The sequence below is a fragment of the Cervus elaphus genome, chromosome 20, assembly GCF_910594005.1.
Source record: "Cervus elaphus chromosome 20, mCerEla1.1, whole genome shotgun sequence".
Lineage (NCBI taxonomy): Eukaryota > Metazoa > Chordata > Mammalia > Artiodactyla > Cervidae > Cervus > Cervus elaphus.
Window position 1 is genome coordinate 23930342 of NC_057834.1, and position 18520 is coordinate 23948861.

General features: G+C 40.8%; 1 protein-coding gene across 1 annotated transcript; it reads right to left on the bottom strand.

Moving 5' to 3' along the window:
• Positions 1-612: 612 nt before the first annotated feature.
• On the bottom strand, positions 613-17674 carry TADA1 (transcriptional adaptor 1). Its single transcript, XM_043876299.1, has 8 exons — positions 17540-17674; positions 11080-11171; positions 10767-10832; positions 7568-7665; positions 5890-6099; positions 4511-4662; positions 2323-2485; positions 613-1904 (listed from the first exon to the last, which is right to left on the bottom strand). The coding sequence occupies exons 1-8, from the start codon at positions 17611-17613 to the stop codon at positions 1752-1754; spliced, it is 1008 nt and encodes a 335-aa protein (XP_043732234.1). The 5' UTR covers positions 17614-17674; the 3' UTR covers positions 613-1751.
• Positions 17675-18520: the final 846 nt, after the last annotated feature.

The following is an 18520-nucleotide window of genomic DNA, read 5'->3' on the forward strand; positions in this document are numbered from 1 at the left end:
GCACTGCATTCAGGATCCCAAAATGGAGCTAGAGCTGGAGGCAGTGTTTGGTGGAACTGAAATATTTGAATCAGAGAGTCTATCTTGAAAAATCCTAAGTATCAATGACTCTACCTGCCTGCCGTGCCCCTAGCCTCATCTCTCCACTGTATAAAATGATACTTGAGGAAAACTGGCATGGAAAGCAGACCTTAAGAGTGTAGGCCCAAAACTTGGGAGTCCTCTGGTGTCCTCTGGTCCCACTAGAATGGTGAGTAGGGATTTAGGCCAGGTCCTATAGAGGAGTGAGGAATTCTCTTTGGAGATCCACTGCTACACGGATTTCAGTGGGAACCTGCCCTTGTAATGAGCAGCAGGGCATGTTCAAGACGTCTAGGTGTCTCTCCATCTATGGAGCACAGGAAATGTAATACACACTTAGCACTGAGGCTCAAGATATAGTATGGATCCACTATACACACTTAGGTATCAGTTCAAGTTCTTAGAAATCCTAAAAATTCTTGAGTTATCCAAAACTCTAAATGACTTTTCAGAGTTGTGCCAAGAACTGAAACTAAGCTATTTATTTTTTTGTCTTAATCTATGTATCACAAAAGGAAGCGATGACACACCTTAATTGGAACCTGTTTTTTATCTTTCTGATACATTCTTTTGAAAAGTTTCTGCTAAGATCTCATAAAGCAAGGCTCTTCATATTTCTGAAGGCAGTATTCGTTATGTAAGTTTTCCCCCAAAAGATTTATTTGTTGCATTTAAAATACAAAAACAAATGCACAGATCCAGATATTGAACCACACATACTTATCTACACATATATTATTTAGACCTACTTAAACCCATCTGTATATTCTAGTGTATCTACCTATAACATCTCTTGAATAAAAAAAGCAACATATCTTTTAAGAAACAAACTTGGTTATTAGCAACACTGCCATTTGGAAGGATATTTCACAAGAACAGGAGAATTAACCAAGTATAAATCCAGTATGTTTACCTGAACTTCTTAAAGACGTCTATAGGAATAGATGAACCTACCAATCAAAGTCTTTGGGCCTAACAACTCTAAAAGAAAGGAATTATGAGAAGATATTTTTATAAAGTTAATTACATCCTAAGAGATTATTCTCATTTGGTTTTTAAAGAAGAGACTTTATCTTATCGAACAGCATAATATTTCTAAGTCTTATTTTCTATGATATTGTAATAGGCAACTGTATCTGTTAAAACTGGTCACAAAAAAAAAGTATACTAAACTGATGACTAACAAAGATAACCAACTTTTAACACTTTGTTTAAAGCAGTTTAAGAAAAAACAGTTCTTCAGGAGAAAAGCAGAGATTTTAGACTTGCCAGATACAGAATACATGATGTCTCTGAACAAACAGACATCCTCCTGATTGTGGAGACAAAGTTATAACAGCTTCTTTGTTCTAGAATGTCACCTACCTCACATGAAGACCATAGGATACTAGGGCTCAGATGCCCAAACATCGCTATTCCAGGCACAGAACTTTCTCAGTGCCTAGTCCCATAATTGGGAACACACACACATACACAAGAGAGATATGGGTCATTATCAAAATCAGATTTATATTAATGGCGTCACAGTAGCAACACAAAATGTACTGTCTCATTTCCATAGGAAAGATTATATGTACACTATACACTTAAGTCTTGAAATGTGAATCCCCAAAACATTCAATTCAATAATCAATGAGGTTGCTGAGGGTCCCACACCATCAAATCCTAATTCAGCAGAACAAAAGCCCCTCCTTGGCTGCCAAGCGCTGGCGATGAACTTTGTCTTGCTGCAGCTCTTCGTGATTTGGATGCCAGAGTTTCATAATGATCCTTTCAATGTTGAGAGCATATACGGTATGGGTAGGAATGACTTCCCTGTGTACCTGGGATAAAAACATCAGCATGTCTCCAATTATACTTCAGTACACAGAAAATGAAAGTAAGGTTTATATCAACAAAATACACACACACAAGACACAAACCTGTTAACTTAATAAAACCCAAAACATAACAAAAAAACAAGGAAATAACAAGGCTCTGAAGGAGAAATAAGGGAACAAGGAGTTTTTTTTTCTCCTTTCACCGGAAAGGTGAGAAATGGGGGAGGTAAGTTAGGAAGGATTCCTGAGAGCAGGATTTGAAAATAAGGCTAGTATTAATAACAAACAATAACTTTAATAGCAATAAAAACTGAAAAACAAGTCAAGAAATGGGAAAGCTAGTGAATATTATCTTTGTAGACTTGAAGAAACTTTGAATCTATCCATAAATCTAGATAAACCTTAAGGTGCCAAGAGTTACCTGCAAAGCTTCAAAAAGGTCGTACATGTTCACTGGAGGCAGAGACGCGGGCAGTGTGTCCCCAGAACACGCCAGCAGGAGGGCCGCCTGCTGCTCAGCATCATCAGGGGGCGGGTGGGACGCTGGGTTCTGACCGGCACAAGGAGCAGAGAAGGCTGGAGGGCTGGAAACGAAATGTGCCAGAAACAGTCCCAGTGAGAAAGAGGGAAACCACTGAACAACCAGGACAGGGACGGTCTGCTAGAAAACTTCTTATAATATATATCTCAAAATGAACCAGAAATCCAATTATTTTTCAGCCAGTGTATACATGAATAACCTACAATTTTCATTTTTAAAGGCAGCCCATCTCTGGGGCTTCAAATAAAATGCAGTGCAACTGCACTTACCCCCCTCCCTCCACAAGTGTCAAAATATTTGTTAAGTCAGGATACAGAGTCAAAATTGTTTCCTGCCCTTAAGGGGCTTCTAGGTAGAAGAAAATAATAGACCCTAATTAAAGGAAAATGAAATTGCAGACTGACCTGGAGAGGAAACTAAGACAACAGGATCAAAAAATAACAAGCAAAGAAAGAAGATAAAGCACAAAAGAAGCGACAGGCCAAACTAGGGGGGTAGAGAAAACGCATCCAAATTTTGCCAAGTTCCCCAAATAGAACCCAGATATGACTGGGAAGACAAGCATGATTTTCGTATCATTATACAGTAGGAGATAAGCTCTGCCACTCTGGAGGACACACAGGTCAAACAGCGAGGACGGAACTCGGAGGAAAGCACAAGTGGGCTGTGAGCGTGGGTTTCGGCGCCAGCCAAAGGCAGCCCTGATGGAGAACAGGTGGCCAAGAATGAAGCAGGAGCCTTAGGGACAGGCTGGCAGGGAGAGAGGGTGGCCGGAGGCCTGGCAGGCTCAGACACTGCTCCAGCACTCACCCAACACAAGGGGCTGTTTCTCCCTCAAGACGAATGACTCGCAAAGGAGAACAAATAACCCACAACAGATACACGTGAATGAGGCTGAGAACATAAACCTTCACCTCTGGCCGTCTGAAACAGTGAACCCAGTCTAAGCCGCTGCTCTTCAAACAGCCTCGTGAGTTGAGTCGAGGTCTGCAGAGCCATGAACCAAGCACAGTGCAGGCCCCCTGCGGCGTCAGCACCGTCTGCCCCGGCTCCCTGCCCGCTGTCCCGCCTCACATCCCACCACGATCACGCCACCTGCCTTCCCTGCCAGCTACTTCTTCCCCATCACCACTCCAGCCAGCCTTCCCAATCACACTTTTTTCTACCTCTCTTCTCCCTGAAAAGAGACAACAAAGGGAAGGTGATCCAGGTCATCTCAGAGGGATGTTTCAGGACAGCATAGAGGTCCTGGGAGCCCACAGTAGAGTGCAGAGAGGTTCCAGAGATCGGAGCTGAAAGACCAGATCTGCACAAGAGGATGCCAAGAGCAACTGATGACACCCAGCCCAGGCCACCATCTTGAGCTCCAGCAACAAACGCCAGATGAGGACCTGGAGAAACGCCCACCACACCTCCTCCCACCATCAAGAAGCCCAACCTTGACCTAACAATCACAGGCCACATTTCCAAGTGACACTGGCCCACTCCCACCACCAGGAGGTGCGGCCCCAGGAGTCCTCAAGATGCACCGCCCTGAGATAGTGGGGCTCACGTTAAACCACACGCCGCAGCCAAACTCTACAACTTCACTTCTGATCTATAGAGCACCAAAAGAATTCACCAGTTATGCAAGGAAGCAACTTGAGAAAATAAAACTAGTGCTCTCAGACATACCCTAGACTCACAGAAACTCAACAACCAATTATTTAACGGTGGTCTATTACATAAGAGTAGCGTAACCAGCAGAGAAGGCAATGGCACCCCACTCCAGTCCTCTTGCCTGGAGAATCCCATGGACGGGGGAGCCTGGTGGGCTGCAGTCCATGGGGTCACATGAGTCGGACACGACTGAGCGACTTCACTTTCACTTTTCACTTTCATGCATTGGAGGAGGAAATGGCAACCCACTCCAGTGTTCTTGCCTGGAGAATCCCAGGGATGGCAGACCCTGGTGGGCTGCCGTCTATGGGGTCGCACAGAATCGGACACGACTGAAACGACTTAGCAGCAGCAGCAGCGTAACCAACTAGAAAGGATGGATGCAAAAATCACAAGAAACTTCATATACCTTTCTATTAAGCTGTTATAAGCTACTACACTATTCTTCAGGTATGGCTGTGGAGTCACATTACTACCAAAGGCATATTTAAAATGACCATCACGTAATCGGTAAGCTTTCCTTCTTGACACAACTGATGTCAGTATATCTTTAAGGTGATTCTGTAAAAACAAGAAAAAAAAAAAAAGAAAAATAGCATGAACTCCTCTTAAAAGCAAACCATAAAACTCCCATTGACCAAACAATGTTTATTGGGACTGAGTGAATGGAGATGTGAGAAAGGCAAGCAAGTGCTGAAGCCAAACGAATGCTCCCTAAAAAGCCACAGGCCACACCAGAGTGGGCGGGTCTAGCAGGGAGTGAAGGGAGAGGCACGTTTTTATCCAGTTCTACTTAAGACGAGCTTGCTCTTCGGAAATTTATTAAAATCTTTGTACCTCTAAATTGGCTCCTCTCTCTCAAAAATGATTTTCAGATAGCTTTAAATATAAGTACAAAAACAAGTAATTTTTTAAAGTAGCAAACTACCTTGAAGCTTGTTTGAAAATGGTACAAAATGTTTTAAGATCAGGAATATGTTGGTTATAGTGCCCAATCTACTAAAATCCTTGCATATATAGAACCCTGGCTCTCTCAAAAGCCACATAAAAGACAGATATATACAGGAAATAAATAGATATTAGGTATTTAACATCTCTTCACCTTTGTGAAGCCTAAGAGACGGTTAGAGACTGTCTGTGAGAAGAGACTAGTCCCAGACTACCATTATTGACAGCAGAGCCGGGGGCACGGCATTCCAACTATACCAATAAGACCATCTCATGTCAGGACACCATGGTACCCTTTGTAACTTAAAACTTCATGAGATAGCTATTATAATCTGAGGTACAGGCTAGGAAAGAGAGGCCCAGAGAATCAAAAGGAAAGACCCAATGTCACCTGTCAGTACCTGTGTAGACCCCAGTGGAAGTTTTGTCTAGTAACTGAATGAGTAAAATTAATGAACGGAAGAGTGTGCTGAGACAGAATCCCACGGTTCAGACACCACACCTAGTAATGCTCTTCAAATGCTGTACTACAGCAAAATCAAGTTATTTTAATCTTTAGGATTCTCAATCTCAATTTTTTGCTTAAAAACTCTCCCAGTGTTGACAAGTTAAACATCAAAAGTGTTATGCCACCAGTAACGTTTCTGAAAAGCTTAGTCTGTTAACTGAAAGCAACTGTTTGGATTGTGATGTTTCTTCCCTCAAGAGGAAACAATTTCAGCAAGGCAATTCTGAAATCAGAGTTACATTTTAGTTCTTTTCTTGCAGTACTAACTCTGAATAACACACACAAGCCGCACATTCAATCTATAGGAGTGTTTTTGACACCAGCAAACCAACCTCCACCGCGTAGACCACAGCTGAGACAGCCTCCTCGGTGACATTGTCCAGCCCGTGTTCGTAAGCAGTCACTATCATTCTCCCTTCAAGCTGACCCCGAGTAGGAAGCATCATTGTGTGGGAACAAAGTTTCAAGTCATCGTCATCCTGGGGATCCTTTGCCACAAACTGCTGGGCTCCTGAGAGGGGATTTTGAGGCTGGAATCTATGCTATAGGTAAGAAAACTTTTCACAATTATTCATTACATGACAAGTAATAAAGACACAAACAAAAGTAACCAATGAATTGGACCTGAGATCCTACAAATTAATGCCATCAAAACTAAACCACAAGAGTTTAAAAAAAAGTAACTCATGCACAAACAATCACAGATTCACAACCATTACATATTAATAATGAAGACATGAGTTTAGGGAAATAGTAGTAGTATGCATAGTAGTTTATTCTATTTAATTAATTCCTTAGTAATCACAGAATATATGGCTCTGTGCTAAAAATAACAAATGGGGAGAAAGAGAAGATATAAAACTACTTTCAAACAAGTCAAAACATTTAAAGTACACTTGTAAGTGAGCAGATTCTAAAAGCAGAAAGATACAGTGAATGTTTCAGAAAATTGGTAATTTCTGTTACCAACGTAACAGATCTAATAACAAATATTCCAAGATAATGTAGGTAGTATAACTCTTCAGTTACATTATATTCCACTAACAATTCTCAACACAGAATCTTTTTAAGACAGTCATTAGTTTTTTAAAAAATAGCCTTTCCCAATCTTTTCCACTTATATAACCCCAGCCTTGCTCTGGGAGATACTGATAGCACGTTTATATTCTCCACCATCAGTAGGAGATATGCCCCTGTAGCTTTAGCTTAAGTCCAGCTCACTAGATTTTGTAGGAAATATGGCTTCTCCTATTTGAAGTCTGTATTATAAAAGCAACTTGCTTTTCCATTTTTCAAGTATAAAACTGTTTTATATCAAACATGCTTTTTTAAAGCAAGTACGCCTTTCTGGAGATGCTGACGCCCTCCAGATCGAATATTATTGATATAAAACATAGAGCAAAAATTAGAAGTAAATACATGCTTGTTGATGTTAATCAGTAAAGTACCCAATCAAATCTATAAGAGGGATACTTTTGGGAAACTTTGTTCCCTGGATATAAACCTGAAAAAGCAAGTTATTCTAAAATGTTTACAAATTTCATAGTCCAATGCCTTCAAGACTTCTCTGAGGATCCCCAGAAGGCTCAAGGTTTACCAGGGCATCACCAAGATCCTGCTGGAGGCCTCTAGACCTCCTGGACCCTTGGAACAGAAGTCTTCAATCTGAGTAACATTATTCATTCCCAAAGATATTTTAGAGGGAAAAGAACACAGGCATAGTTCTTGAATCACTGAAAAATCATTATATACTAATGAAAACATATTAATAATTATGCAATAACAAACTAGAAGTATAAAAATTCAGACACTTTGGTAAAGAGGGTTTCAAAGATTGAGTCCCAATTTCAAATTCAATAACATCTTTTCCTCCCCAAATAACATCTTTTTCTCTTCACCTTTTTTCAACTTTCCTACCAGAATTGTAATATTCATTAAAAAACTAAAGCCAGTTCCATCACAACAGTTCTTAAATCAGTCATTACCAAGATCTACTGAAGAACCACCTACATCAAATTTCTGACGAACAGAAGAAAGCTTTTTCTTTCCCTTTGGTTTTCCAGGTTTGGCTGCAGAACCCCCTGTCCAGGGTAAAGATCCAGCACCCTCTATGAGACAGAAAAATAACAATCATAAGAGAAAAGAATGACAACTGATAACTGTTAAGTTTGTTTTCACTTTGGGTTAAAGAAGTATGAGATGCTCAAATGATGGAAATAAACAATAAATGCTTAAATTCAGATCTCTTTCTGCTTCTCTAAACAAGACTTCAAATTCTCTCAAATCACTTTTTTTTTTCTAGTTGTAACCAAAATTGCTCTTTTAGGAAGACAAATTTGTTTCTCACGTTTTTAATTGTCTATGGGGTGCTTGTCTGCTTAATAGTAGCAGTAATATTATAAAAGCAGGACAGAATTTTCTAGTTCAAGATAGCAAACTAAGCACATGTATGTGTCTCCTCTCTCTTTCAAGATCCTACTAAAAACAACAGTAGAAAAAAGTAAATGGCACATCCACAACAGAGATTAAAAGGAAAATGAGTGGCAGACCAAGATGAGATCTCACCAAATTCCAAGGATAGGCTAAAAAGGAGCCAACTTACAAAGTGGACACATGGGAGCTATGACCTAAGCTAGGCAAGCCTGGCAAATAGGTGGAACTCAGTTAACCGGACTAGTAGACATCCATAAAGAATCTGAATTTGTAGGTGAGTCCAGTGGAAAGCAGGAGGGACAGTACAGCTAAAAACAAGATTAATGGAGTATCTATATTGAAAAGTCATCTATACAAATGTCTTCCCTCACGTCCAGGACTGAGCTCAGTACAACACAAAAAAAGATGGGTCCCCTGATCAAAAGTTAAGAATTTCAAGACAACTGGAGCACAGCAGTAAATCAATGCAGGCCCTTCCGAGTCCACACAGCCAGACCCGCCCGCTCACTCCCGTGCGTAGTGAGGTGCATGTGACAGGCGAAAGGACAGGGGAATGGAGAACCCTTCTCTAGTCAAAATAAAACAAGATGTCCTGGCTTTACTCAGGTAGCTGGTATGGGTGCTGGCACCCTCGAGCACAGCCCCACTCTAACAGCTGTTAGACAGGCCTCCTGACACTCTAAAGGGCAACCTCCAGGCAGTTTTATGCTTCATTCTTAAATACAAATTATCAGACATTTGATAGTAACCTGTAACATGGTAAGAAAGACCAAGCTAAACAAACAAAAAAACCAAAGTTACACATACACTTGAAAAAAATATCTCAAAGAATACTTTTAAGAAAAAAGACAATGCACATAAAGTGTCTAGGACCCAGCTGTTAGTAGTCAACAAATAATATTATTAAAACCATCTTTCCTGCCTGGCTTAGAGAAATAGTAAGCAATTTGACCACAATTATTAACACACAAAAAAATTATACTTCTATATTATACTTTTAGTGGAAATCATCTCCAACAAATATTTTGTTTTAAGGAAAGATATTTTGGATGTTTGATGGAGAAATAATCTCTTAAATTCCAATGTATCTTCATTTATTTTTAAACAACCAACAACAAACATTCAAGAGTATCAAAGGCTTTAATTAAAATCAGCCACCTATACTAGTATCACTTCATATTTTATTGGCATTTATTTTTAAGAGAAATTTTACATGTTCTTTCACCTGCTTTTTTTATATCCATGTGGGGTAGATATTACTGTCTCATGGAAGCTAACAACATTCAATAATTAAATACATCACCTAATATAAGCTAGTGACAAAACTTAAACTTGAACCCAAGTCTCCTAACTTCTATCAACCAAAGTTTTTAATTCCAGTCATCCCACTGAATCTTTTGGGTGTCTGGCACTTCAGAATATATCTACCTAAAAAGTAAGATCCGTCCTCACAAAATGTTCGCTTTTCTGATCAAATTAAATTTTAAACAATAGAGTGGATTATCTTTATGATCTAAGAGGCAAAAGTCCACTTCTATTTAAATTAAACATCAGACACAGTGTAGAATGTGCAGCAAGGGGTGTGATGAGGGGTGGAGAGCAGCCTCCCTGCTCTAACACCAATCTCCATAAACAAACACTCTTTACCACTCTTCCCACCAACGGTAACTTCTCTTGAGTGTGAAGAACAGGCCTTTAAGATATCTTATCTGAATTCTCGATCTTACAACAGAGCTTAGCAGAGGGAGATGATACAAAATACTAGCCATTTCTAGATAAAAGGCGTTTCCCTGGTGGCTCAGATGGTAAAGCGCCTGTCTGCAATGCAGGAGATCTGGGTTCGATCCCCGGGTGGGGGGAACCCTGGAGAAGGAAATGGCAGCCACTCTAGCAGTCTTGCCTGGAAAATCCCATGGACGGAGGAGCCCGGTAGGCTACTACTGTCCAGGGGGTCACAAGGGGTCAGACACGACCGAGTGACTCCACTTTCCCTAGACAAACATGGGCTTTTAATAAATGACCATTAGAATCACCACAGGCCCTTTAAAAGAAACAACAAAAACCAACAGTACCTGAAAATACAAGGGCCCAGGATAAGCTTTACCATGAGGCAAATTTCTAATGTATTTATTTGGTTTTGACTAACTGATTAAAATAAGATTGAAAGAGGTGACTTGTACCACTTAAACCTCCAAAAAACTAGGGGCAAAAAATCATTCTGTCATACTCATTTTCTTAGGTTGAAGTGACAGACTTGGCTTCCATGCACTTCCCTACTTCGCTGCTATTCTCTACCTTTGTTCTCCACGATAGTTTGCCAAACACAGGCTGAAGCACTTAACAGGTGCTAACATCTCATTGAATTAAGAATAGGAAAATCCAAGTTCTCAACATATGCTGTGGTTTCTCCTCCGCCTGGTTCATCCTCCTCTGGTAAATCCATCCTCTGGTAAACCTCTTCTAACCACCAAATTGCCCTCTCTTCACTCTCCTCAGCTTCTTCCTCCTGACTAACTAGTCGCCTCCTCACCTCTGGTTTACTTAAGTAATTGAAACCCAGTAAAGCCCAAAAGTCAATGTAAGGACAGTGAAATTACCTGCTTTAAAAAGGTCCTATAAAAGAATCAGCACTTTATAATAAAATGTGTCTTCTAAGCAGTTCAAAGAACATTTCATTTGCAAACACGTCTGTTAAAGGCAGCCAGAGCCTAGTAATAAGCCCAGAGTTTGTGGCTTTGCTGACTGACATCCCTAGAGGTTATTTCCACTCCCTTACCTGGTGTAGACACCAAAATCTGACAACGCGTGAGAATAGCCAGGAGGAAATCGTTGTGAGAATGGACTGAAAAAGGGAAGATTGTCACAAGTCAAGTACACAATATTTACAACATAAGGAACCCACTGTTTTAGTCTAGTTTTTAAAGACTTTGGATATCCCCTACTCTGCCATTCTTTACATTTACTTTTAAATATCCACATTATTTAAATGACCTTACATACTACTAAAACCAAAAAAAAAATTTTAACTTAATTTATTGCAGATCTGGGAAAACTTCGGAACCATAAAATAACTCCCCAGATTATTTTACCATTATCCTGTGTGAGAAGTCTATGAGCTTCAAGGTCAAACTCTTCTTTGCTGATCTTCTGCTTGAACCACAACTTTAAGTTAGCCCAGTATCTGCAGAGGCAGAAGCAATATTAAGAACCTCAGGTTTTGCTTCTTCCCCAAGTTCACCTTATCTCCCTCAACTCCCAGGGAAAGAAGGAAATTTTGCATTCCTTAATGTTATGGACCGAGTTGTGTTTCCCCCCAAATTCATATGTTGAATCCCTAACCCCTAGTACCACAGAACGCGACAGGGCCTTCAAAGAGGTAATTATGTAACCTGCTTATTTAACTTATATGCAGAGTATATCATGAGAAATGCTGGACTGGATGAAGCAGAAGCTGGAATCAAAATTACCAGGAGAAATATCAATAACCTCAGATATGCAGATGACACCACCCTTATGGCAGAAAGTGAAGAAGAACTAAAGAGCCTCTTGATGAAAGAGAAAGAGAAGACTGAAAAACTTGGCTTAAAGCTCAACATTCAAAAAACTAAGATCATGGCATCCAGTCCCATCAATTCATGGCAAACAGATAGGGAAACATTGGAAACAGTGACAGATTTTATTTTGGGGGGCTCCGAAATCACTGCAAATAGTGCCTGCAGCCATGAAATTAAAAGACGCTTGCTCCTTGGTAAAAAAGCTATGACCAACCTAGACAGCATATTAAAAAGAAGAGACATTACTTTGTCAACAAAGTTCCGTCTAGTCAAGGCCATGGTTTTTCCAGTGGTCATGTATGGATGTGAGAGTTGGACTATAAACAAAGCTGAGTGCCGAAGAATTGATGCTTTTGAACTGTGGTGTTGAAGAATACTCTTGAGAGTCCCTTGGACAGCAAGGAGATCCAACCAGTCTATCCTAAAGGAGATCAGTCCTGAATATTCACTGGAAGGACTGATGTTGAAGCTGAAACTCCAATACTTTAGCCACCTGATGCAAAGAGCTGACTTATTGGAAAAGACTGTGATGCTGGGAAAGATTGAAGGCAGGAGGAGAAGGGGACGACAGAGGATGAGATGGTTGGATGGCATCACCAACTCAATGGACATGAGTTTGAGTAAGCTCTGGGAGTTGGTGATGGGACAGGGAAGCCTGGCGTGCTGCAGTCCATGGGGTCACAAAGAGTCAGACATGACACTGAACTGAACTGGAGGCATCAGGGTAGGCCCTAACCCAATGAGACTGGTATCCTTATAAGAAGGGATTAGGATACAGACAAGAGACAGCAGGCAACAGCCAATGGGAGAGGCCTCAGAAAACAACAACCCTGCTCACACCCTGATGTCAGACTTCTAGACTCTGGAATGGTGAGAAAATAACTCAGTTGTTTAAGCTACGGAGGAGTCAGAATACCATCAGAAGAGGAAAGTCCTCCCTAAAAGGGACTGAGCGGTAGTCACAGAGTCTGACCTATAAGTCAGCCAGCTAAAAACCACAGCTATACCTTTCCTTTCTAAAGGACCTACTCCCCAGAAAAATACACTTAAAATTATTTTAAATATTATTAAAGTTGTCAAATATTGCATATTTGAAAGCTGCTGAGAGTAGATCTTAACAACTTACTGCCCAAAGACGTATCAATAAGTCTTTTGTTAACCTGAATATTATTGACCAGAGTGTTTCAATATTCACTTACATAACAAATTGATGGTCATGGGTGTTAGTTTCTACAAAATCCCCCAGTCAATAATGTATTAAAAGTTCTCATCACAAGAGAAAAATAATTTTTTAACTATGTATGATGAGAGACGTGAACTAGACTTCTTGTGGTGCCACACTGAAATATACACACAAATCCTGAATCATTAATATTGTACCCCTGAGACTAACGAAAAGTTGTCTGTCATTTTACCTCAATTTTGAGAAAGCTTTATATTTTAAAGTTTGTTGTGTTTTATAGATTGAGGAGTGTACATTAATACGGACGCTGGGTGACCTTTTCCCTCAACTGAACTCAAATTTTACTCCATCTGGTTGAACGGGCTTCTAAAATAACTTGCTACAAAGAAAAATACCTAAGCATAAGAGAATCTTAGTGGTTTTTTAGAAGTGAAAAACAACCACTAATCATAAAAATTACTAGTTAACTGGTAGAAGAAAAGGATTCAATCTTTTATACCTTAACAACATTATTAAAAATAGGAGTAAAATACTTGATTTTTCACATCCACACCCCTTGTTTTAATGCTTAAGCAAGCTACTCCTCATTCATGAAGCAGGACTAGTTAATTACTTAGTACATGTTTTACAGTAACTTTCAATTCACGATTAGCTACTTTGTAATGCTCATTTGAGTTTCTAACAACAAAATAGAGTCCTAAACAAGGCAGTTTAATGCTCTCACTGCCATTATACCCATGGCAGTTTCTCCTGCTGTCCTATACACAGATCAGCTTAAGTCTGGATAACTATATATATGTAATTGTTTGAGTTCCTGTACTCCCCACCCCAACCCCGCTGGGGAAAATGCGTAACTTTAATGGAGACTTAAAGTTTCCCAAGACCCATTTCATTCAACAGCAAAACAAGTTTAGTTCTAGAACCTGGCACAACATTTCACCTGAGTCAAATTCATTAACCAATAATACCTTCCCAATAGCAAACACTTACATGATTCCCCTGCCTTTTTAAAGACAAGAACAATTTAAAAGTGAAATAAAGTACCACAGAAAAGCAAAAGTCTTTTCCTATCCCATACAACAAAAGAGGAGAGTAACATGAGAAAAACTTCATTGTTTAAAAACCCTGTGTTCCTATTTTCAAGAAAGGATAGCTTCAAATACTTCATACTTGAAGTGAAGACAAGACTCTGCCAACCTGATGCTATCTATCTTTCCAAACTTTATAGCCCAAATAGCCAGCACTGGCTATCAAGTTGAAGACTCACTTCCCAATCCTGGTCCCTGTATTAACTCGTTGTATAGCCATGGACAACTGATTGTTTTCCTTAAAAATAAGAAAAACAAAGTAAGCCAGCCTCTATGTAGGTGAGGATAATGGGTGATGAGTATAAATGAATCAGACTAGGAAGCACTGCAGATACCTGGGGAAAATTAAATAACATATGGCTAAATCATCCCAAAAACTAAGCACTCATTTGAACCCGACACTCTACTGAGTACTATACAAAGTGAGTAAGCTAGCAAAGCTCATGTCTTTCCAGAAGCTGACAAGCGCAGACAGCATGGCATAAAGAACATGAGGACAACAGCATCAACTAGGAAACAACTCATGCATGAGGTCCTTACATACCTGACGTATTTTATCCATGAACAAGAACCGCATTCAAATGGTCAGGCTGTACAAACCAAGAAAAACTACTCAAGCAGGATATGTGAGAAAATATTGTAGGACAGACTGCTCAACCAAGAAGCACTTTTTAAGGAGCAGAGGGAAAAAAAGACAATGGAAAACATTAATAGAGAACAACACTATACCACTAACTCTTCCTTGCACAAAGGTATATTTTGATCGCATTCTTAATGGAGATTCAGCTACAGATGCACCAAATTTAGCTTTGGCATCTGTATTTGACAAAACATCTGATAGCCAGCATTGACCTTTAAAGACCAAATAGGAAGCACTAACTTCAACATTTCTGGTGACCTGTGTGAGAAGGGGGGGATCACAGAGGGCATCATTGCATCTAATCAGTCAATTATACACACAAGCCAAGTTTACTGTAGCATGAAAACATTCACTTTCAAATATTTGTAAGCATCATAAATATAAGAGTGACAAGTCTATCGTGCTTAAAAAGTGTAAAGTTTAGCAGTCAGTATTACAAAAATAAGCTACAGTAATTAATGATGGTAAAGGCTGTCAATTTTACTCATTAAAATAATTAAGAATTTTTAATTAAGTAAGCAAGGAAGGAGAAAGTCAACATGCATATTAAACTATAACTTCAGGTAAAAATATTTTATCTTTGGGAGTCAATTAATGTTTATAAAAAATTAAATAATTATGCCCAAAATAACAGATTATTAAATTTTAATTCCAGTGTGTCTAGTTTGATTTATTACTGTTCCTAATACTAAAATAATCTTTAAAAATTATATTTTGTTTTTTTGTTTTTTTATTTATTTATTATTTTTTTTTTTTTGGTCATACATTGATATGAATCAGCCATAGATTTACACGTATTCCCCATCCCGATCCCCCCTCCCACCTCCCTCTCCACCTGATTCCTCTGGGTCTTCCCAGTGCACCAGGCCCGAGCACTTGTCTCATGCATCCCACCTGGGCTGGTGACCTGTTTCACCATAGATAGTATACATGCTGTTCTTTTGAAATATCCCACCCTCACATTCTCCCACAGAGTTCAAAAGTCTGTTCTGTATTTCTGTGTCTCTTTTTCCTTTTTGCATATAGGGTTATCGTTACCATCTTTCTAAATTCCATATATATGTGTTAGTATGCTGTAATGTTCTTTATCTTTCTGGCTTACTTCACTCTGTATAAGGGGCTCCAGTTTCATCCATCTCATTAGGACTGATTCAAATGAATTCTTTTTAACGGCTGAGTAATATTCCATGGTGTATATGTACCACAGCTTCCTTATCCATTCATCTGCTGATGGGCATCTAGGTTGCTTCCATGTCCTGGCTATTATAAACAGTGCTGCGATGAACATTGGGGTGCACGTGTCTCTTTCAGATCTGGTTTCCTCAGTGTGTATGCCCAGAAGTGGGATTGCTGGGTCATATGGCAGTTCTATTTCCAGTTTTTTAAGAAATCTCCACACTGTTTTCCATAGCAGCTGTACTAGTTTGCATTCCCACCAACAGTGTAAGAGGGTTCCCTTTTCTCCACACCCTCTCCAGCATTTATTGCTTGTAGACTTTTGGATAGCAGCCATCCTGACTGGTGTGTAATGGTACCTCATTGTGGTTTTGATTTGCATTTCTCTAATAATGAGTGATGTTGAGCATCTTTTCATGTGTTTGTTAGCCATCTGTATGTCTTCTTTGGAGAAATGTCTGTTTAGTTCTCTGGCCCATTTTTTGATTGGGTCATTTATTTTTCTGGAATTGAGCTTCAAGAGTTGCTTGTATATTTTTGAGATTAATCCTTTGTCTGTTTCTTCATTTGCTATTATTTTCTCCCAATCTGAGGGCTGTCTTTTCACCTTACTTACTTTTTAATTATTCCATTTAGTCCATCGGTGTTCCAAGAAGTCTTACATGGGAATTCTGTATATCTTGGTAAGACACAAAGTAGACTGCCACATCAAAATTTCACAAGAAGGAAAAACCAAAACTCATGTATGACATCCAAGTTAAGTAACTTCAATTCAGTTATAATAAAAAAATAAAAAAATGAGGAGAGAGAGTGGAGAAAAAGAAAGTATCCCCCAAACACCTTGCACCTTTAAAAACATTTCAAAGCGAGTGTCTACTGAGTACTGCAAAACGTATAGAATATTACAAAAATCATCTAGCAGCAATAACACAGGCATTATAATCTTAAACGCTTAAAATTTGCTTCTAATATTTTAGAAAAATAAACATGTAATCAAACTGTGTTGAAAATTTCCAAATTTGTCCTTGTACTTCGGAGGGTTCCTTCTGTGTCTCTGGCTTTGTCTGAGTTACTGATTTTAAACTCAGCCATTTCGACGACTCTGACCCGATTATGTACTCGATCCCCTGCTATAACCTGGGTGAAAGTCTGTCTGGGAGCTTCTGGGATCCTTTGCAACCCCCCGGTAAGGTTTCAGAGCGAGAAATCAGACACGAGGGCCCCAATACTGCCATGACTTTTGAAGAGTTAAGATCTCTGTCCTCTCATCTATGAAACAAGAGAGATAACTGTACCTACCTCACATCTCTGTTGCGAGGATTAGATGAGATAGGACATCTAGAGCGCTTAAGAGGTGTTCAATGAACGTTCGCTACTGCTATCTTCACTATAACTGCAGCAGTGTTCAGTGACTATTTCACCGGAGGGTCTGTCTGCCTTCCGAAATTGCTTTCCATGTCTTACCCACAGTTCCTGCACCACACCTGAGCTCAATAAGCCTCCGCTTCCACGAAGCCCTCCGGGAGCGGGCCACCTAGAGACGAGCCGGCTCGGGGTAGGCCGCTGCTCAGCCACGCGCGTCCCGCACTCCGCGCCCTGGCCGCACCCGCCCAACAGGCCCTTGGGCGTGAAGGCGTGGAGTACGCCTAGCTCGCCCCACCCAGGACAGAGCCCCGGGGGAAGGCGCCCGCCCGGGTCCCGAGCAAACCGGGGAGGGCGGCCCATCCAGCCGGGTGAGTCGGGGCTGCCCGCCGGCCCCCGCCGGCAAAACCCACAGCCCCACAGCCAACGACGCGAGAGGCGCACAGGCCCAGCGGCCGCGTGGACTCACTCCACGGTGGGCGGGCAGCCAGAGGCCGGGGGAGCGCCCGCGCAGAGACGCGGAGGCTGCGTCTGGGGAGTTCTTACTGTTTCACGTTGTCCCCCAGGGCCTCGCTCAAGTTTTTCTTCGCCGCCTCCAGCTCGCTCACAAAGGTCGCCATTGCTCCCCACGTATCAGCCCGACCTCAGACGTCTCGGCCACAGCGACCGGCAACCGAAAAAACAACTCCACGAAGGCTTCGGCTCCGGCGACGCGGTCTACTCCCGTCTGCCCCGCCCCCAGGAGCGCGGAAGACCGGTGTTTGGTTTTCAGCTCCGCGCGCCTGCCCGGAGAGAAAGGGCTGAGCCGAGCCCGGCGTTTCCGCGGCCTCCAGCCCCCGCCCCTCGCGTCACAAGCCCCGCCTGCCTCGCGCTCAACCGTCCCGCCGCCGCCCGGCTGCAGCGTCGCCTGCCGGGCTGGCGCCTCCTGGGCCTCTCGCTCTTACGGCTGCTCAAATATCTAATTCGGTCTTTTTACCTGGATGAGTATCTTCTCCCTCCAAGTCTAAAAGTAAATGATGTTGATTTTATTCTCTTTCGTTGCCTTATTTTTTTGCCGACCACTCATTTCATTGTCTTGTTGATTTTCTGCCTTCTCCAACTGACCTGTAAGTTCGTGAGGACAGGATTTCTGTTTCATTCACTGCTGTTTCCCCTAATTCCTAGGGCAGTACCTGATACATAGTGGGCTCTCAATAAATATTTGATAAGTGAATGAAATAATGAGGACAAGTAGGGAAAATACACAGAAGGATAAAAGAAAAAAATGTTACCACCCCCAGACAAACTCTTTCACCCTTCCCGTAATTTATAATCATACCCTATCTTCAACTGTGCGTCTTGATAGGGTTTTCGTTATATTTACTTAATATAATAATATATATGTTTTCCTCTTAATCACATCGTCTTTATAATCGTCATTTTATTGACAGCATATTAAATACCCTACAGGAGAAAGGCACACAATAACTTGTTTCCCAGTTGTTAGACTATTTCCATTTTTTCTTTTAAAAACAATATTGTAATAAA

Coding starts and splice junctions, on each gene's coding strand:
- TADA1 (XM_043876299.1), bottom strand. CDS start 17,613: ATGGCGACCTTTGTGAGCGAGCTGGAGGCGGCGAAGAAAAACTTGAGC. Junction 11,172..17,539: donor CTGGGGGACAACGTGAAACA/GTAAGAACTCCC, acceptor CTGCCTCTGCAG/ATACTGGGCTAACTTAAAGT. Junction 2,486..4,510: donor TATAACAGCTTAATAGAAAG/GTATATGAAGTT, acceptor TTTCGTTTCCAG/CCCTCCAGCCTTCTCTGCTC.